Source organism: Armigeres subalbatus, chromosome 2 (genome assembly GCF_024139115.2).
Source record: "Armigeres subalbatus isolate Guangzhou_Male chromosome 2, GZ_Asu_2, whole genome shotgun sequence".
NCBI lineage: Eukaryota > Metazoa > Arthropoda > Insecta > Diptera > Culicidae > Armigeres > Armigeres subalbatus.
Genome location: NC_085140.1, coordinates 309,155,716 through 309,177,453, shown reverse-complemented (window position 1 = coordinate 309,177,453; position 21,738 = coordinate 309,155,716). Strand labels below are relative to the sequence as shown.

Below are 21,738 nucleotides of genomic sequence, written 5' to 3'. Positions count from 1 at the left end.
GCCAAGTCGTTTTGCATCTGGTTTGCCCACCCCGCTCGCTGCGCTCCATGCCTTCTCGTACCTGCCGGGTCGGAAGCGAACACCATCTTTGCAGGGTTGCTGTCCGGCATGCTTACAACATGCCCTGCACATCGTAACCTTCCGGCTTTAACTACCTTATTGGATACTGGGTTCGCCGTAGAGCTGGGCGAGCTCGTGGTTCATTCTTCACCGCCACACACCGTCTTCTTGCACACCGCCAAAGATGGTCCTAAGCATCCGTCTCTCAAATACTCCGAGTGCTTGCAAGTTCTCCTCGAGCATTGTCCATGTTTAATGTCCGTAGAGGACTACCGGTCTTATCAGCTTCTCGTACATTACACATTTGGTGCGGTGGCGAATCTTTTTTGACCGCAGTTTCTTCTGGAGGCCGTAGTAAGCCAGACTTCCACAGATGATGCGCCTTCGTATTTCACGACTAACATTGTTATCAGCCGTTAGCAAGGATCCAAGATAGACGAGTTCCTCGACCACCTTGAAGGTATCCCCGTCTATCGTAACACTGCTTCCCAGGCGGGCCCTGTCGCGCTCGGTTCCGCCCACAAGCATGTACATTGTCTTTGACACGTTCAACACCAGTCCAAATTTTGTTGCTTAACGTTTCAGGCGGGTGTACAGCTCTACCACCTTTGCAAATGTTCGGCCGACAACGTCCATGTCATCCGCGAAACAAATAAATTGACTGGATCTGTTGAAAATCGTACCCCGGCTGTTACACCCGGCTCTCCGCATGAAACCTTCTAGCGCAATGTTGAACAACAGGCACGAAAGTCCATCATCTTGTCTTAGTCCCCGACGCGGTTCGAACGAACTGGAGTGTTCGCCCGAAATCTTCACACAGTTCTGCACACCATCCACCGTTGCTTTGGTCAATCTGGTAAGCTTCCCAGGGAAGCTGTTCTCGTCCATAATTTTCCATAGCTCAACGCGGTCTATACTGTCGTATGCCGTTTTGAAATCAATGAACAGATGGTGCGTTGGGACCTGGTATTCACGGCATTTTTGAAGGATTTGCCGTACAGTAAAGATCTAGTCCGTTGTCGAGCGGCCGTCAACGAGGCCGGCTTGATAACTTCCCACGAACTCATTCACCAAAGGTGACAGGCGTCGGAAGATGATCTGGGATATCACTTTGTAGGCGGCATTAAAGATGGTGATCGCTCGAAAATTCTCACACTCCAGCTTGTCGCCTTCCTTGTAGATGGGGCATATAACGACTTCCTTCCACTCCTCCTGTTCAGTTTCCCAGATTTTTACTATCAGTTTGTGCCGGCAAGTGACTAGCTTTTCCGGGCCCATCTGAATGAGCTCAGCTCCGATACCATCCATTCAAATGTTCCTCGTAGTGCTGCTTCCACTTTTCGATCACCACACTTTCGTCCGTCAAGATGCTCCCATCCTTATCCCGGCACATTTCGGCTCGCGGCACGAAGCCTTTGCGGGATGCGTTGAGCTTCTGATAGAACTTGAGAACGGCACAGCTGTTCCATCTCCTCGCACTCCGCTTCTTCCAGGCGGCGTTTCTTCTCCTGAAAAAGGCGGGTCTGCTGTTCCCGCTTCCGTCTATAACGTTTCACGTTCTGCCGGGTACCTTGCTGCAGCGCGACCGCCCGCGCTGCGTCCTTCTCCTCCAGAATATGTCTGCACTCTTCGTCGAACTAATCGTTCCGTCGACTTCATCTCCTATACCCGACGTTGTTCTCCGCTGCGTCGTTAATGGTTGCTTTGACTGTATTCCAGCACTCCTCAAGAGGAACCTCATCGAGCTCACCCTCTTCCGGCAACGCTTCCTCGAGATGCTGCGCGTATGCAGTGACGATATCAGGTTGCTTCAGTCGCTCTAGGTCGTACCGCGGCGGTCGTTGGTACCGAACATTGTTGATGACGGATAGTTTTGGGCGCAGTTTAACCATCACCAGATAGTGGTCAGGATGCTAGCGCCACGATATGTCCTGACGTCGATTATCTCATATGTTGTTCGTAATGATTGTTGTTAATGGCGGCTTGTTGGGCCTGCTAAAACCTCCATGTCCAATATCTATAAAGTCATATATCGTACTAGAAAAGCAGATATTGCCGATCCATCTCGATACTATGTGAGGACAGTAGTGCTGTCCAATGAGCAGCTCGAAGTAGCTCGAAGTTCGTCCCATTCCTCTTATGCCCATTTGTTAACAAAAAAGAACGAGGAGGACGGGAACAACTTCGAGCTACTTCGAGCTGCTCATTGGACAGCATTAGTGACTCAACAAAGCTACGACGAAGAAAATGGAAGAATTATATGCCAGGTTGCATTAGATTTATGTCCAGTAACTATCCATCTCATTCTTCCACATCAGTCAGCAGTGCTGTGGCTTCAACCTACGTGCATGTAAAGATATTTTTGCACAGGGAAAAGTGTTATTCATCTGTCCTCCGTGTAGAAACTTGCTGAAGGGAAGAAGCATCCGCGCTTATGTTGCTAGTTTGGCTGTTTCAGAACTGACCGACACTGATGGTCTTGCTTCACAACTGCAACAATGACCCTGCAATGATGATCTACTGCGATGTTTTGTGGACGGTGGGAACCCTCGGGTTCCTACCAGAGGCGAGTATTTTTTCAATTTTGAACCATCTCATACACTTACTGATTGTACGTTGCAGCATAGTGCCGATCGTGTGGAGGGTGCTGTTTGGATATATTACCAAAATGTTCGTGGCTTGAGAACGAAGATAGACGACATGCTTATGGCAGTTACCGATTGCAATTTCGACGTGATCATTATGACCGAAACTGGACTGGACGACTACATTACCTCGCAACAGCTATTCGGAACCAGCTATAATGTTTTTCGATGTGATCGAAGCCCTATTAACAGCAGCAAATCTCGCTTTGGTGGAGTACTAATTGCAGTAGCACAGCGATATGTTAGCAATGCTGTGCATATTGCAGTGGTAAAAGACTGGAGCAAATATGTGTATCCGCGACGATCGGAAATAGAAAGTTCCTGATGTGCGCAAGTTGTGTTCTGAATTCTACTCTCTATAGGTCGTATGTTTTACATGTCCAAACGAATCTGAAGAATAATCCTCGCGGGTTTTGGCGCTTCATTAATTCTAAAAGGAAGAGTACAGTGATTCCTTCCAATGTGCATTTGAATGAGTGTACAGCAACGTCCGCTGTTGAATCCAGCCAATCACTTTGAATCCTTATTCTCGACTAATCCCGCCTCAAGGAGTGAAATCGAAGATGCCGTTCGTGATGTTCCAACAAATTGCGTAGAGCTTGGGATATTTGCCGTCAGCCCACAAATGGTTACGTTTGCTGCAAAAAAAAAATGAAACGGTCTTTTGCACCTGGTCCTGATGGTTTGCCAGCAGCAGTAATTGTTAGATGTATTGACGCTTTAGCAGTTCCATTATGTAGTATTTTCAATCGCTCACTTCAGCAAGCAAAATTTCCTTGGATCTGGAAACAATCGTTCGTTACTCCTGTTTTCAAGCGTGGTGATAAAAACAACGTCGCGAACTACCGAGCAATTACGAGCCGTTCGGCCGTCTCAAAATTGTTAGAGATTATTATTTGTGGAGTTGTTCTTGATGCAACGGAAAATTACATATCTGGTTTCATGCCTGGGAGATCAGTTACAACGAACTTGCTGAGCTTCACGTCGAAGTGCATAACGAATATGGAAGAGAAAGCTCAAGTTGATGTTATTTACACCGACCTAAAGGCAGCTTTCGACAAAATTGACCATGGAATTCTATTGCATAAGCTAGCTCGTCTTGGATTTTCCACGCAACTCTTGTCTTGGCTGGAATCGTACCTAACGGATCGTGAGCTTCGTGTGAAGGTTGATGGTTGTGAATCTGCTGTATTTTCGAATAAGTCTGGTGTCCCGCAAGGAAGCAATCTCGGGCCGTTGCTATTCATACTATATTTCAACGATGCTGCTTTAGTTCTGGATGAAGGTTTCAAGGTAGTTTACGCAGATGATTTGAAGATGTATATTGTGGTGCGCACGGAAGAGGATTGTCTAACTTTACAACGATCGATAACCTTATTCACTGAGTGGTGTAAACTGACGATAAGTGTTGAAAAATGTCAAGTGATCACATTTCACCGCACTTTTCCGCCAGTACTGTTTGATCATCATATTAATGGTAATGTTCTTTCAAGAGTTACCAATGTCATATGATGGTCCAAATGGACCTTGGTGTTCAGTTGGACTCGAAATTAACATTTGATCTGCATCGATCAGCAATAATATCGAAAGCGAATAGACAGTTAGGTTTCATTTCGAAAGTCGCAAAAGATTTTACAGGTCCATACTGCTGGAAGTCTTCATACTGTGCACTTGTACGTCAAATTTTGAAAAATGTTTCTGTTGTATGGCATCCATATCAAGTCACTTGGAGTCTGAGAATTGAACGCGTACAGAAGAGATTCATACGTTTGGCGCTAAAAAGCTTACCTTGGAGAGACCCTGATAATCTGCCGCCGTACCCCGATAGATGTCGTTTGCTGGGATTGGATACGCTGGAGCAGCGGAGAAAAGTTCAACAATCACTACTAGTAGCCAAATTGTTGAATGGTGAAACTGATGCACCTGAATTACTTTCCATGTTGAACTTCCGTGTACCCACTAGAACTCTTCGAAATTCAACATTGCTGCAGCCACGATTCCATAGAACAGTTTTCGGGAACAACGAGCCGATAGCAGCATGTATTCGCGCATTCACAGCTGTGGAAGAACTATTCGAGTTTAATGAACCAACCAAAAGTTTTGCAAATTGAATCAAAAGAAGAATGTAGTGTCCTAATATGTTTTTATTCATTAAGACTAATTTGTCAGATGGATTATTTTAAATACAAATACAAAATACAAAAAATAAATAAGATAAGAGAAGCGCGAGCAAAAACGACATTGAAATTTCTGAATTAGTTAAATGGTTCCTTGTGAAACGATGGCCCTTAACGTTTCTTCAATAGAAAAATGTTGCGGTAAATATATCGACCTATGGTGAAACTGTGCTTAAAGCAAAATTTTTATTCAAAGAATTTTACAGTAACTGGTACTACAGTACTATGATGTGGTTACAGTTTGGCAAAAAGATAGAATCATATAAAAGTTGCCTGCGTGTGTCAGAGCAAAAGTTTGAGCCAATATGTACAACACAGATTTCAGAGTTAAACGGAGGTTTGAAGCGAAGGTGAAGAAAACGGCCCTAAGTTTCCACATCAACTGCCTTAACTGTCGATTCAAACGACTGCCCACACAGTAAAAACATCATGTTTTAGAAAAAAAATAATTTTGTCGTTCTACCGTGCGCCACTGCTACATGGAACCTGTTGCGTTTTGTATATGTGTCCATTGAGAAGGCATGGGTTAGTATGGCAGTGTGTATCGTGTGATGATAAGCGAAGGGAAACTGACAGCTCGCGATTATACTTCAGTATAGATTTGTTGTTCATCGATTGAACGTGCTTTTGGGTCGGAACGCTTCTGTGACGAGTGTGTTGTATTCTAGGGCAGTGGTTATTGGTTACAATTGTAGTGCTAAAGAATCTTACAAGTAATCGGTGAATCATGAACTCAACATTCAAGTTAAATACTGGACACACGATTCCGATGATTGGCTGTAAGTATTACTTAGATAATAAGCTTCATTGTCCAATTCCATAATCAATTCCAGTTTAAGCAATACTCTTGCGAATCAACTAATTCGTAATTTTGAGAATGGAATAATTTATTCATTCTACTGCATGCTAATTTCGATTCCTTGACTGATTCGACCACCGATTACGACCGACACTGCAGTTCAATTTTGATGCAATTCAATGCTGCTGGTCGTGTTTGTATAATGTTAGAAATAAGTTTGAATTCAAACAAACTAAAATGTTCTTTTACTGATATTCACAGTTGGGACGTATCAAATATATGGAAGCGATCTGATATATCGAACATTGGATTATGCGCTCGGTGCTGGTTATCGTCATATTGGTTAGTAGCTTTAACCAGGTTGCGGGTCTTGATTGTATTTCTCAACTGATATTGAACCTTTTGAACTTTACTGACAGACACTGCTGTAGTTTACCGCAATGAGGAACACATTGGCAACGCATTAAAGCAATTGCTGCCGAAGTATAACTTGAAGCGAGAAGATATATTCATTACATCCAAACTTAGTAAGTTGAAAAAAACTACATGGAATACATTTCTAATTGCGTAAATTAGCACTTTACTATCCACTTCACTCACGTGTTTTCTAGTATCTCAAGTTAACAAAGGGGAAACTTTCGTGGAGGAACTCGTTCTGAAGTCATTGGCCAATTTACAAACCGAATATATTGACCTTTACCTCGTTCATTGGCCCGGTGTGAGTGGTAAGTGTTCGTTACTCAATCCCTTTAAACACAGTCCGTAACTTCTATGCCACTGTGAGCGAACTGGTTACGCACAATTCTTAGTGTTCGCAGGACTGCAGCAGCGCGATTCCGATTGGTAATGTGACTTCTTAAACGATTTCCAGGGTTACAAATATCCCATCCAGACAATGTCAAGTATCGCAAGTGCACGTGGAATGTCCTATCTAGGCTACATCGTGAAGGCAAGTGTCGGTCGATCGGTGTTTCAAACTATACCGTCAAGCATATTCGGGAGCTGCTGGCCGATTGCAACGGTGTGCGTCCAGCTGTTAATCAGGTACGAAAGAGTAACATTAACCCCCTGGCGATAATAGAATGAAATCCGCCAAATTCATTATGTCATCTAAGTTGGTTCCGGGCAAACAATAATTTTATGAAACATTTTTACATTAGAGGCTGAAAACTGTTTAAAAGTTTTAGGCTGGTCAAAAGGTTTATTCGATCGCAGGTCAAAGTTCATATAAGCAATCAATAGCGAAATTACTTATACGACCGACTGTAGGTCATGTTGTATAAGAGATGTAGGCATCATTAATAACTGGAACTGTAATTCCAGCAGAACCTTATGATCCTAATCTACTTTCAACTGATTGGGGTCAGTGTTCAAGTTGTAATGCCTTGATTACAGTTTTGTTTTTTGTTAACCATCACACATGTTACATTTATTATTCGTAGATCGTAGATGAACTTTGGAGCATTTTTTTCTATGGTTAAGCCATTGTGATTCTTGATTCTCATTCAAAGGAAATAGATAACGGCAAATAAAAACGATTAACATGAGAAAATAGAAGTAAATCAATAGTTTGAGATAACGTCATTTTAAGTCATATCGTAGTAACTATCGGCGACATCGCCACTACTTACCATGAATGAACCAAGGTGTAATTTAAAACCACTACAATCGGAATGTATTTTCCATAGATTTTGAATAAAATATTTAATAACTATTTGAACCTACCATGCTTAGCTAGAGATTGTTTTGTTAAGTTTTGAGTCTTTTGACTTTCGAGTCAAATACGAGACACTGAAGACGGCCTCACAGTTGAGTTATCTGTAAAGATAACAAAACGTAGTGGAATTAAATGGAAAGTAGGTACTAAACTTGGCTTAGATAGTTGAAAAATTAGATAGATAGATAGTAAAATTTTGTGGGGTGAGAATGGGTCATCGCTCACACCGGAAGCCTGGAGGTCGTAAAGCAAAATCGTTCAGAAGGTCTCTTGTATTTTAGTCTTATTGCCCTCAGATACAATCAATCTATTCTACAAGCATTCTAACTATTTGAAACAGTGACCCATTGTCACTCCCGACGACGGTATCGGCCAATACGTTTGTGAGTTAAATAATTAATTTTTATTTATGTAGAATAAGATAAGATAAAGTAAAACCTATATTATTCCCCCTAGCGGCGATGGTGCATTTTAGTTACAAGATAAACATTGTCGCTGTCGTCGCTGTCCGGAACATCTTTTGCTGGCCAGGATAGGGGATATAAATTCCAATGAAGGAAAAATACATACGATTTAACAGTTAGGTACCACACATGTTTCGGATAGCAGAACCGAGAACCGAGAAAACCGAGTGACCATCTTTATCTGGTAACTAAAATATCTTTTAAAAAAGTATATGAGATAGGTAAAAATAACATTTTAGGGCGATAGATCCCATAATTTTTAACAATTCCCATTTGTTTGCATTAGGGCAGTTCAAATTTCAAAAATGTTCGAAAATTCCAACTCCCATATGTCTATTAGCATCATTTTGATAATATAGGAGTCCTGGCAAAATTTCAGGCAATTCGGTTGCCATTTAGGGGTGGCGCGAAGTCAATTTATGTTTATATGGAAATTTGTATGGGAAAAACTTAAAATTTATTCAAGTCTCCTCTCTAATTGTGATAAATTCAAATAAACATCCCCAATAAATAAATGGCTAAAATGATGTAATTAGCCTCAACGTAGCAGTGGAAATATAATTCAAAATTAATGAGTTATCCACTGGTTGAGCTCAAATAGATTCCAAAAATGGAGGTTGGGGATGTTTATTTGAATTCATCACGATTTAAGAGTTGTAGGGGGATTTGAATAAATTTTCAAGTTTTTCCCATACAAATTTCCATATAAACATAAATTGACTTCGCGCCACCCCTAAATGGCCACCGAATTGCCTGAAATTTTGCCAGGACTCCTATATTATCAAAATGATGCTAATAGACACATGGGAGATGGAATTTTTGAACATTTTTGAAATGTGAACTGCCCTAGTTTGCATTCATTGCTGAACATTTTTGCTCAAAAAAAAAAAAAATTTTTGTTCGTTTTTAATTTTTTTCCAAAATTTTCCACACATGTTTCGGATAGCAGAACCGAGAACCGAGAAAACCGAGCGACCATCTTTATCTGGTAACTAAAATATCTTTTAAAAAAGTACATAAGATAGGTAAAAATAACATTTTAGGGCGATAGATCCCATAATTTTTAACAATTCCCATTTGTTTGCATTCATTGCTGAACATTTTTGCTCCAAACAAAAAAAAAATTTGTTCGTTTTTAAACTGTTATTTGGTAATAACTGAGGAACGCGCAATGGCCGATCTGGACAATTTTCCATAGGAAGCAATGGGACCAGATTTTACGTCGAATGCAACTCGGTCAATGATAAGTACCTAAAAAATGAGTGAGTTGTTTACGCACATACCTACACACATGCATACACACATACACACAGATGGGGCAGCAGGGACAGCAGGGACAGCATGATGTCCAAGGGCTTGACGACCCCTCCCCAGCTGTCTGCGAGTCAGGGAGAACTGCCTAGGGCGTGGTGGGATTTAGCAGTGGGCTCTGCTAAAATCCCTCCCAAAAAGCCACAAGTGCCCGTAAGCGGACTCTATCAAAGCGACTGTGTGCCGCTTCAAAAGCACAAGCCCAGGGAGGGAGTGCCATCTGGCATGTGGAGTGTCCCTACTTCGGTAGGGTAGTGCGTGAGCTGCTTCGGCAGGGAGTGAGTGATCTGTTTGTGCTGAGGCAGGAGTGTCATAGCGAGTCGCCGCCGCTATGGCAGCCTCGAAGCGCAGCAGAAGTCTGAGTATGGACTGCACATGCTAAGGTAAGAGTGTCGTAGCGTTGCTACCGCTATCGACACCTCGAGGCATGGCAGTGGAGTGTTAGAATAAGTTGTGGAGTGTACCTACTTCGGTAGGGTAGCGCGTGAGCTGCTTCGGCAGGGAGTGAGTGATCTGGTTGTGCTGAGGCAGGAGTGTCATAGCGCGTCACCGCTATTGTCACCTCGAAGCGCAGCAGAAGTCTGAGTATGGACTGCACATGCTGAGGTAGGAGTCGAGGGACCTATCGACACCTCGAGGCATGGCAGTGGAGTGTTAGAGTGAGCACCCGAAAAAGGGTCACATGGAGCGAATGGTCTTTGGAGAAGCTGCTTCGGCGGCAGGGTAGCAGTGGGTTGTACCCACACACCTACAGTTGTGCACATGTGGTGCATGGGGAGTGTCCCTGCTTCGGCAGGGTAGCGTGTGGTCTGCTTCGGCAGTGGTGTGATTGATCTGCTCGTGCTGAGGCAGGAGTGTCGTAGCGCAATATCTGTAGGCCCAGGCAGTTACCGCTATTGACACCTCGAGGCATGGCAGCGGAGCGTCCGGGAGAGCATCCAAGTAAGACTCAAATGGAGTGAATGGTGTGCGAGCACCCAAGTCAGTCTCGCGTGGGACGAGTGCCTGTGTGAGCGATAATGAGCGAGTACGCTTAGTACTGCCGTCCCCCCAGAAGTAGTACTGCGAGGTAGTTCCTGGGGGATGGTGGAGCCCAAGGGAGTTTAGTCGGTATTACCGGTATGGTCGAGTCCGACACTCCAGTACACTTCCGTGTGGTAGTTTGGCAACTACAATGCACGTGTACTGGGTTAGTGTGTAAATGCATTCTCCCTTGTAAAAAAAAAAAAAAAAAAAAAAAATACACACAGATAGACATCACCTCGGTTCATCGAGCTGAGTCGATTGGTATACAACACAATGGGTCTACGGGCCTTCTATAAAAAGTTTGTTTTGGAGCGAAGATATAGCCTTTCGGTACATTTTGTGTACGAGAAAGGAAAAAATGTAATAAAAAGTGCGCGCATACCATAAGAGGCTCTCCCGGTTCGGTCTGGGAAATTTTCGGGTTGAAAATTTTCTCGATTTCCCTGGGCATAGAAGTATCATCATATTAGCCTCATGATATACGAATGGAAAAATGATAACTTGGCTTAGAAACCTCACAGTTAATAACTTAATGAACACTAAGCTATAAGGCAGCAAAGAAGAAGAAATGGTCACCCTAGTATTGGTGTCCTTTTTTATCTTTTAAATTATTCATTACTCCACGAATCATAGAATATGATTGAAGGGGCCCCATACATGCTCCGACATGTTGTACGGCTATTGGACAGTACAACTTACCCACAGATCCGACTTTACTCCGACCGATCCAAATTTGCTGGGGACGGAGTCAAAGTTGTACAACATGTCGGAGCGTGTATATCATTCGAAAAAATCATAAATAGCTTCCCTAAGTGGAAAACATTTCATTCTTCATATTATTATAAGTACCTAGCGTAACAGATGGGACTGCTCTGCTGCAATTTATAAGATGAGAGATAATGATTTGGTATTTTCCTGCACTTTTTATTAAACAAACTCCCTATTTTTTATAAATTTCTTATGACGGTTCCAACAAATAACTTTTATTTAGTATAAATTTCGAATGGGACAATTATTCCGCACACGGCAGTTTAGCTTTTTTTTTTGTGGTTTAAAATTCAGTTTATTTAGTCTAATAATAGTTCACGGTTTACAAAATATTTACAAGTTCAAAAGTCTAGGTCTAAGTGGAATTCTAATGCATTTACATCGATCCTATCGTTACACTGGTTAACAAAGTGGATGTAATTGATAAAAATTCTTAGTATTTCTACTCGCATTCTTTTTCGTATACCAGCCAATACTGGCTTTGAAAGTTCTTCGAACGAAAATCGCCTCCACCCATTCGTTGTTCTTGTTAGCCTTCGTTGTAAAACCGTCCAGGCCTGGACGACACGAGCACAGGAACAAAACTTATGATGCAGCGTTTCTACTGTGTGGTTTCCGCAGTGTGTACAGTTTTCGTCTGCCACCCGTTGCATCACAAAGAGCAGTTTTCGGTGTTCAATTTTGCCGTTGACTAGTAGGTATAGTTTTGATCGCTGAGCTGATGTGAGCTGCTTTGCCGAAATATTTCGCCACGCGCGTGGCCAGTCGAGCGCTGGACTGTTTGCTTCCACTTTAGGCGGCTCCGTTTGTTGGATGAAGTGCCGGTGGATCAGATCGGCGGAGGGATTTTGTTGGATTTGGTGGGGAACTTGGGATAAGCATGAAAGAATGTTTTTAACCTTTCCGTCCCCAACGTCTGTTTTTAAGGGCTTTCAAAAATCTAAACTGCTGTAAAAATCGCATTTCTTGACCGATTCTTTCGCAACAAGTTGCATTCCATCCGGATGGATCCCAATTTTTGATTTATACCAGTTTCGAAGCTACCAACAGTACGGTTCCAGAATTATTCCAGATTCCGTTGGGGTCAGTTGTCCCCGGAATAAGTGGCCATTTACAATTTTAAGTCGAAACAGGTCGTGCGACACCTCAAACTTCATGATTTCATAAAGCAATGATGCGAATGATATTTTTGGATTTCCTGACCCACTCGGACTCAATCTGGCCACATCGGTCACAATCCGGGGACCAACGGAATGGCCATTTTCCAAATTGATTCAAAATAGGTCGTGCGATACCTCAAACTTCATGATTTTACAAAAGAATAATGGAAATGATATTTTAGGGTTCCTGGCCCACTCGGATTCAATCCGGCCACATCAGTCCCAATCCGGGGACCAACGGAATGGCCATTTTCCAAATTGATGCAAAATAGGTCGTGCGACACCTCAAACTTCATGATTTTACAAAGCAATAATGGAAATGATATTTTTAGGGTTCCTGGCCCACTCGGACTCAATCTGGCCACATCGGTCACAATCCGGGGACCAACGGAATGGCCATTTTCTAAATTGATTCAAAATAGGTCGTGCGACACCTCAAACTTCATGATTTTACAAAGCAATAATGGGAATGATATTTTTATGGTTCCTGGCCCACTCGGATTCAATCCGGCCACATCGGTCACAATCCGGGGACCAACGGAATGGCAATTTTCCAAATTGATGCAAAATAGGTCGTGCGACACCTCAAACTTCATGATTTTACAAAGCAATGATGCGAATGATATTTTTAGGGTTCCTGGCCCACTCGAATCCATTCCGGCCACAATCCGGAGGACCTACGGAATGGCCATTTTCTAAATTGATTCAAAATAGGTCGTGTGACACTTCAAACTTCATGATTTCACAAAGCAATGATGGGAATGATATATTTAGGGTTCCTGGCCCACTCGGATTCAATCCGACCACATCGGTCACAATCCGGAAACCAACGGAAGGGCCATTTTTAAAATTGATTCACAATGGTCGTGCGACACCTCAAACTTCATGACTTTCCAAGCAATGATAGGAATGATATTTTTAGGGTTCCTGACCCACTCGGATTCAATCCGGCCACATCGGTCACAATCCGGAAACCAACGGAATGGCCATTTTCTAAATTGATTCAAAATAGGTCGTGCGACACCCCAAGCCTCATGATTTTACAAAGCAATGATGAGAATGATATTTTTAGGGTTCCTGGCCCACTCGAATCCATTCCGGCCTCAATCCGGGGTCCAACGGAATGGCCATTTTCTAAATTGATTAAAAATAGGTCGTGCGACACCTCCAACTTCATGATTTTACAAAAAAATGATGAGAATGATATTTTTAGGGTTCCTGGTCCACTCGAATTCATTCCGGCCACAATCCGGAGGACCTACGGAATGGTCATTTTCTAATTTTGATTCAAAATAGGTCGTGCGACACATCAAACTTCATGATTTCACAAAGCAATGATGAGAACGATATTTTTAGGGTTTCTGGCCCACTCGGATTCAATCCGACCACATCGGTCACAATCCAGGGACCCAGGAATTCCACCGAAAATTTATACAGAAATTATACCGTAAATGAAATGTAAAATTTTATTTAGAAAATTTGTAAATAAAAATGTAAAACTATTAATGTAATTATACCATTGACAAATAAACGATATTTTACAACAACAAAATGAAACCAACAATGGAATTTTCGGAGGAATTACTAGATTAATTCCCAAAGAAATCCTGAAAGAATTCCGGTGGAAATTTCTATGGTGACATCCTCCAGGAGTCAAAGAGTTCCTGCAGGATTTTCTCCGAGAATTATTCCGGTAGTTCTATCGGCAGATCCTACGGGGGTTCCTCTTTCGGAAATTTCTCCAGAATTTCCTCAGGGAATTCATTCAAGCTTTCTTTCTTCCAGAAGCTCCACCGAGAATTTCTCTGGGAACTCCTGAAGGTAATCTCCGGGAGGTCCTCTGATGATGATGATGATCCAGCTCAGCTACATACCCCTAGAAAGGTTTCAGCTAGACGAGATTTGTGTATAAGATGAATTATCCATAGGGGGTCCCGTAGCGTAGTTGGCTACACGTTCGCCTTTCAAGCGAATGGTCATGGGTTCGATTCCCAGCCCCTCCACCAAAACCCTCGTCAGTCGCCGGATGCGCAGCCTATGCGGTGGCGTATTGGGGTGCACGCCTCACCGTGTCACGGCTGCCTGATGACGACTGACAACTTGTTCTTCTCGGAGGCATTCCTCCAAACGTTACCCGGATAAATGGCAACCGGACAATGCAACGATCATTGGATAAAACGACATGGACAAAACGAACACAATGGACTCACGACGAGATGGACCAGCAACGACAACAACAATGAATAATGGAAAAATCTAAAAATAGATTCTGTGTGGATTCTGTCTGCAGAATACCACAGTAGATCTCGGCACAGTAGCGGTTAAGTAACACAGAGTGCCTACCAAATAAATAAAGGAATAAAAAAAACATGAATTATCCAAGATTTTTTCGAACATTCTTCTGGTAGTTTCACTGGCAGTTCCTTCGGGGGTTCATTTGAAAATTCTCCCGGGAGTTTTTTCAGAAATTCCTCCGGAAGTTATTTCAAGAATTCCTCCGGTTCCACCAGTAGCTCTTCCAGGAAATCATGCAGGCTTTTTTCAAGAAATCATTTAGTCCTTCTTCAGAAATTTAGCTGGAAATTCCTCCCAAAGTTCTTCCAATAGTTTCTCTGGGAGTCCCTCTAAGAATTCTGCTAGAAGTTCCTTCTGAAATTCCTCCGGGAGCTCTTTCAGCAGTTGCTACGAGAATTCCTCTGGGAGATCCACCGGCAGTTTCTATGAGCATTCCTCCGGAAGTTTCTACGGCAGTTCCCCCGAGTGTTCCTCTAAGAAGGAACTCCTGGAGTAATTTCCGGAGGAGCTCCTGGAGGAAATTGTGGAGGAATTTCCAGATAAATTATCAGAGGATTTTTCGGAGGAACTTCCGGTGGAACATCTGGAGGAATTTCTTAAAGAACTACAGGAAGAATTTCTAGAGTAACTCTCGTAAGAACTCTTGGATGAACTCCCAAATGAACTTTCGTAAGAATTCCAGGAGGAAGAGTTCTCAAAAGATCTCCCAGAGCAACTCCCAGAGAAATTCTTCGAGGAACTTCTGGAGGATTTTGTAGATAAATCCTAAAAAAAGCCTGAATGAATTCCCGGAGGAGCTACTACTGGAACTCACGGAGAAATTTTCAAAAGAACAGTCGTTGAAATACCCGGAGTTGAATTTCTAGAGGAACTTCCGAAATTCCATTTCCCGTGAAATTCCTGCCATATATCCTCCTGGATTTCCCTGTGAAGTTCTTGGAGGGATTCCCGGAGGAACTCTTGGAAAAACTCCTGGAGGAGGTCCCACAAGCATTCCCGGAAGAATTCTCACAAGGAAGTCCTGAACTAATTCTTGGAGAAGTTCATGAAGGAATTTCAGGATAAATATCTGAAGGAATTCCCGGAAAAATACCAGGAGAAATAATTGCAGAAATTCCCAGATGAAATGCTGAAGAAATTAACGAATGAATTCCCGGAGATAGTTCTGAAGAAATTCTTGAGGTATCTTGGAGGAACTCTCAAATTAATATCCGAATGAAATTCTGGAGTGAAGAGTGAAGTCCGCACAGCATTCCAGGACAATTCCGCGGAAAAATTTCGGATGAAATTCCTGAAGGAATTCCTGGAGAAGTACCTGAAGCAATTCCCGGGAAAATACCTGGAAGAATTTCCGAGGAAATATATGGACGAATTCTTTGATAAATTTCTAAAGAAATTTTTAGATGAATTCTTTAAGGATATTCTGAAGTAATAGCGGAAAGAATTCCAGAATGAACTTCTTCTTCTTCTTCTTCTTATTGGCATTACATCCCCACACTGGGACAGAGCCGCCTCGCAGCTTAGTGTTCATTAAGCACTTCCACAGTTATTAACTGCGAGGTTTCTAAGCCAAGTTACCATTTTTGCATTCGTATATCATGAGGCTAACACGATGATACTTTTTTGCCCAGGGAAGTCGAGACAATTTCCAATCTTAAAATTGCCTAGTCCGGCACTAGGAATCGAACCCAGCCACCCTCAGCATGGTCTTGCTTTGTAGCCGCGCGTCTTACCGCGCGGCGAAGGAGGGCCCCAGGAAGAGGAATGAGATCCTAGAGGATTTCGCTATTAAATTTATGGAGGTATAACCGGAAAAACTCCTGAATGTTATCCTGGAGGAATTAAAGGAAGAGTTCCTGGAGGAATGCCCGGAGAAGTTCCTAGAAGAATTTCCGAAGGAATTTCTTATAGCTTTACAAGTTAAATTGTGGAGCGAAATCGGAGGATTTCCGTAATAAATTTCTGAAGAAATTTCTAGTAGAATTTTGGAAGGAACTTCTGTTTGAAAGAACTCTCGAATGTATTCCTGAAGGAAATGCCGGAGATTTTTCTGGAAGAATAGCAAAGAAATATCTAGAAGTGAAAATTGGAGAGGAAAAGAAATCTTCAAGGAATTTCCTCATGAATTTCCTAAAAAACAAATTTAGTGAGGAGAAATTACAATTACATGAGAAAGATTTTCGAACGATTTTCAGAGGAATTTGTGGATTACTTTCCGGAGGAATTTAGAAGTTCCCAGGGGAGCTTCTAGAAGGATTTCAAGGAGAATTCATGAGCCCGAAACTTTTCGAGTTGTTTTGCCCCAACCTGCCCCCTCTGGCTACGCCCTTGTATCATTCCCATCATTGCTTTGTAAAATCATGAAGTTTGAGGTGTCGCACGACCTATTTTGAATCAATTTAGAAAATGGCCATTCCGTTGGTCCTCCGGATTGTGGCCGGAATGGATCCGAGTGGGCCAGGAACCCTAAAAATATCATTTTCATCATTGCTTTGCGAAATCATGAAGTTTGAGGTGTCGCACGACCTATTTTGAATCAATTTAGAAAATGGCCATTCCGTTGGTCCCCGGATTGTGACCGATGTGGCCGGATTGAATCCGAGTGGGTCAGGAACTACAAAAACATCATTCCCATTATTGCTTTGTAAAATCAAGAAGTTTGAGGGGGCGCACGACCTATTTTGAATCAATTTGGAAAATGGCCATTCCGTTGGTCCCCGGATTGGGACCGATGTGGCCGGATTGAATCCGAGTGGGCCAGGAACCCTAAAAATATTATTCCCATCATTGCTTTGTAAAATCATGAAGTTTGAGGGGTCGCACGACCTATTTTGAATCAATTTAGAAAATGGCCATTCCGTAGGTCCCCAGATTGTGACCGAAGTGGCCAGATTGAGTCCGAGTGGGCCAGGAACCCCAAAAATATCATTCGCATCATTGCTTTGTGAAATCATGAAGTTTGAGGTGTCGCACGACCTGTTTTGACCTAAAATTGTAAATGGCCACTTATTCCGGGGACAACTGACCCCAACGGAATCTGGAATAATTCTGGAACCGTACTGTGGAAACCCTCGAAACTATTATAAATCAAAAATTGGGATCCATCCGGATGGAATGCAACTTGTTGCGAAAGAATCGGTCAAGAAATGCGATTTTTACAGCAGTTTAGATTTTTGAAAGCCCTTAAAAACAGACGTTGGGGACGGAAAGGTTAATGTCAGGATAATCTACTGAAATTGCTGGGCGGGGATTTGCGAGAAGGAGGGATCTATAGAAAGGATGGGAATCGATCTCAGTTAGTGCTCTGTTTGTGGCTAGGCTTTTGCTTTTTAAAGCCGGAATCTGAAGGCTCAGGCCTCCATGGTCCTTATCGCGAGCCAGCTGAAATAATGGTACGCGAGCAGCTATTCCTCTCCACAGAAAAGTGCCCATCGTTGAGGTGATCTTCGCCGTGTGAATACCGAGAGGTGGCAACACAGACGATAGATACCATAGCTTTGACGTGCCGAACGTATTTAGCATGATCACTTTCTGGTGTAAGGTCAGTTTGCGCAGCGATTGGAGCCAAATTTGTTGCGCGAACTTCCCCACCATTGCGTTTCAATTTAAGGTGGTCATCAGACGAATTGAGTTGGTAAAGGAAATTCCCAGAATTTTTACTACATGAGAACTTTGTAGCCACTGGGTGTCAACAATATCTACTTCGCCAAATCCTACATTCACCGCAACGGTTTTGCGCAAATTTAATTTCGCGCCGGCGGCAAGACCAAAACGACGAAAAACTTCTCTCATCGCCTCGATCTGCCACGGTGACGTCACTATTACGCTGATGTCATCGGCGTAGGCAACAAGCAAATCCTCCCCACACACTTGCTCAAGCCGGCATGCGAGAGGGTGGAGATATAAAACGAAGAGATGCATAGACAGTGGGTCCCCTTGCCGCACCGAACGAGTAATCTCGAATGACCGAGAGAGGCGTCCATTGACGAGCAGTCGGGAGGTGGACCGACTGGCAATCTGCGCGAGAAGAGCGATGAGTTCCTCGTTGAACCCGAGCGACCGCATGGTGTCGAAAAGAAATGAATGGCGCACCCGATCGAAGGCGTTCTCGAGATCAAAGCTAATGAGCTTACCAGCGCGTCGGTGGTGACGGAGACTGGCGATCCGATCTTTCAGAGCGAGAGTGGCTTGAAAGATGTTGTGCTCTGAGTTCGAACATTTCTGTCCGTCGCTCAAAACACGGTGGGCTTGCATGACGCGCTCTAGCCGGTTTATCAAAATTCGGGAGAGAAGTTTATAGTCGCTGTTGAGAAGCGATATGGGCCGGTACGCTCGGGCCGTGTTGTTTCCACCTTTCTTCTTCACCAGCACGATGATGCCCTCAATGAAGGCATGGGGAAGATTGCCGACGAGTGCTTCATTGAGAAGCAGGTTCAACTCACGATGGATTACGTTGAACATGCGAAGGTAGAACTCTCGCGGGATCCCATCGGCACCGGGCGATCGTTTTGCTGCGCTTGTTTTGATAGAAGATAATAATGCTGTCCAATGAGCAGCTCGAAGTAGCTCGAAGTTGTTCCCGTCCTGCTCGTTCTTTTTTGTCAACAAACGGGCATGAGCGTGACAGGAACAACTTCGAGCTACTTCGAGCTGCTCATTGGACAGCACTAATATTTCTGCCGTCGTGATCTCTTCTGTGCATCTCTCGTTCAGTGGGTCGTCCGGTGGAATAACCCGTTCGCAAACAAACCCGTCCTCGTTGGTATCTGCTGTTTCTTCCGTATAGAGGCTGGAGAAAAAAGCAAGCAGATTTGCTTCGATTGCTTGTGGTTTATTTAACATTTGGTTTTCAGCCGTTTGCAGCTGCATGATGTTTGTTTTTTTGCGTCGTCTTTCCCCCAGCTGGAAGATCGTCATTGGCTCTCCCGCCAGATTCGTTTCGTTTATACGCATGAACGCTTGGGAAAAGTTTCTTTGTAGCGCCAGCATTTCACCTTTTAGACGGTTTTTGGTGGTCAACATTTCGGGATGCTGAAAGTACCCGTCGTACGCTAGCCGTAGTTGCGCATAGAGACGCTGGTGCGCATCGTGGAAATCCTCGAAGACGGCTCGAGATTTCCACTTGAAAAACGTTTTGATTTTGGGCTTAGCGTACGACAGCCACCATTCCATCCACGACCCGTAGTTTCTGCGCTGCCGAGTCCAATATTGCCACTTATAATGGAATTCGGCAACGTTTTCTTCCGTCAGAAGATGCGGCCGCAGGGCCCAAAATCCGCGTCCGGGTTCATTTCCCAGTGGGGGGAGACATAGTCTTACCGTTAGCGCTTTGTGGTCTGTGAAGCAACAGACGTGGGTGTAGGCAGACTGCAGATTATTTCGTAGACCAGTACTTACGTACATGCGGTCCAGTCGGGATTGTGCGTTGCGACTGACGTACGTGAACCCGGGATCTCGCGAACACAGCTTTTCCCACGCGTCATGCAGCTACAGTTGTTGGATGGCTGTTTTGAGGGACGGGCTTGTGTTCGGGCTGGACGAGTCGCATGCACGCAGTTGAAATCGCCAGCGAGGATGACGTTTGCGGTGTGGTGACGGAGGTAGTACGCCAGCGTGCCGTTGAAAAAATCTTCTCTGGCCGCTCGCTGCGCAGTGCCAGAGGGAGCGTAGATGTTGCAGATGGTCGTGTCGTGCACTCGCAGTGCGATCAATCGGCTATCCAGACTCTTCTCCACGTGAGTGACTTGGATGTGCTCCTTCACCGCAACAGCTGTGCCTCTCCTCGTGTGGTCTACATTCGCGAAAACGACAAAGCCAGGCAAGGAAAGCTGTTCGTTCTCGACTTCCTGCAGACACACGATATCGAGACTTTGGCTGCTGATGAAGGTTCGGAGTGCGTTCAGTTTCGTTTGGTTCGTGATGGTTCCGATGTTTATCGACGCGAAGTTGTAGGACGTGAGAGCCATTTATGATTTTTATTTCTCGTCCCGCTCATCGTCGCCGTCGTCACATCGTTGTTTCTTGCCGGGAGGACGACCTCGGCTCCGGCTACTTCTTTTCGATGTTGACGAATCATCCGTTTCGTTGCCGGCTATTCGGCTTTGTGACCGAATCACGTTTACAGGCTTCCTGAAAATATCCTCTAATACCACCTCGGCGCATTGTGGTTGTGTGGTTGTTCGCATTGACGACGATGAAGAGCTACGTGCTTGTTGTGTTTGCAACAGTGAGTGGGGGGGTACCGTTCGTGCGGTGCCTACAGCTGGCTGACTTGCTGGTAGATTTTTTGAGCCAGATGGTTCGGTCTGACTCGCCAACTTCGGTAGCTCGGGAAAGGCTTCCAGCGATGCTGATGGAGGAGCGACAGAGCGCTGACCGACCGGTTTAGCGATCGGGGTTTTCGCACCGTCTGCCTTTTTCGGTGGTTGTCGTGGTCTAGCTTGCTTCGTCACGTTGGCGTAGCTTTTTTTGACCAGTAGTTTCTTGTTTTGCATACAAGAAATGCCAGTGTGGGCCTGCTCTTTGCAGTGTTTGCAAGAGGAAATCTGCCCCTTGTAGACGATGTACGCCTGCTGGCCATCGATCGTGACCCACGAATCGATGTTTCGTTGTATAAGCATACGGGCCGACCATATGCCGAGCGGGATTCCACCGAACTCGAAACCATCACCCCAAGTCAATTCGCGCAACGAGATCACTTCTCCGAACGCACTGAGGAACTCAACTATCTTCTCTTCGGAAATGTTTTCCGGCAAATCGTGCACTTTCACTTCCACACTTCCATCTTCGATGGTTATACGCAGCTTGTGCTTCTTCCCCGCAATGTCCACTTCATGTTTTTCATCGTGATCGTCCACGATTTTCTGTGCGAGCGTCAGGTCTTTGACCTTGACGAACGCACATTGTTCACCGCGATGGCACTGGAGTCTCTCTACGTCTTCTTTCTTCAGCCCTAGCACTGTGCGGTAAAAGCCATGCACCCTCTCGAATGACGGCTTCACTGGGAAGCGCGAATAATCGATTCGAAAAGTGTTTTCTCGCCTCATCGCGATACACTAAAAGCGCGCGACGCGGCTCGGACAGATGAAAAGTAAACCACCGTTATTAATCGCTTGACTTTCGGAGAGCGCAATGGAAAACACGTCTGCTCGTCTCAGAAGTTGAGCGGGATCTGAAAAAAAATGTGGAACGCTTCACGATTTTGCGTGTCATCCTTGCGCAGGGGCCATGCTAATCTTCTCTGTATCGTTCCAATTTTAGTATATGTCCAGCCGAAGCTAGGACAGCTTGACAATAACCGTTGCCATGCACTCGTC

At 44.2% G+C, this 21,738-nt stretch overlaps 1 protein-coding gene and 1 non-coding gene across 3 annotated transcripts in view; one reads left to right on the top strand and one right to left on the bottom strand.

Annotated features, from left to right (window-relative positions):
• Positions 1 to 21,738, top strand: part of LOC134212569 (peptidyl-prolyl cis-trans isomerase E) — a 45,652-nt gene that overhangs the window by 23,126 nt on the left and 788 nt on the right. Inside the window, exons 1-5 of one of the 2 annotated variants that reach the window (XM_062690556.1) lie at positions 5,472 to 5,661; positions 5,943 to 6,023; positions 6,101 to 6,208; positions 6,293 to 6,406; positions 6,553 to 6,725. The exons of the other annotated variant lie outside the window; for it this stretch is intronic. Of the exons in view, the coding sequence (XP_062546540.1) occupies positions 5,610 to 5,661; positions 5,943 to 6,023; positions 6,101 to 6,208; positions 6,293 to 6,406; positions 6,553 to 6,725 (528 nt within the window). The 5' untranslated portion in view covers positions 5,472 to 5,609. Of the gene's footprint in view, positions 1 to 5,471; positions 5,662 to 5,942; positions 6,024 to 6,100; positions 6,209 to 6,292; positions 6,407 to 6,552; positions 6,726 to 21,738 lie in introns of those variants that run through there. 2 annotated transcript variants of the gene reach the window in all.
• Positions 21,600 to 21,706, bottom strand: LOC134218665 (U6 spliceosomal RNA). Its single transcript, XR_009981430.1, has one exon. It is a non-coding gene; the product is annotated as a U6 spliceosomal RNA (small nuclear RNA).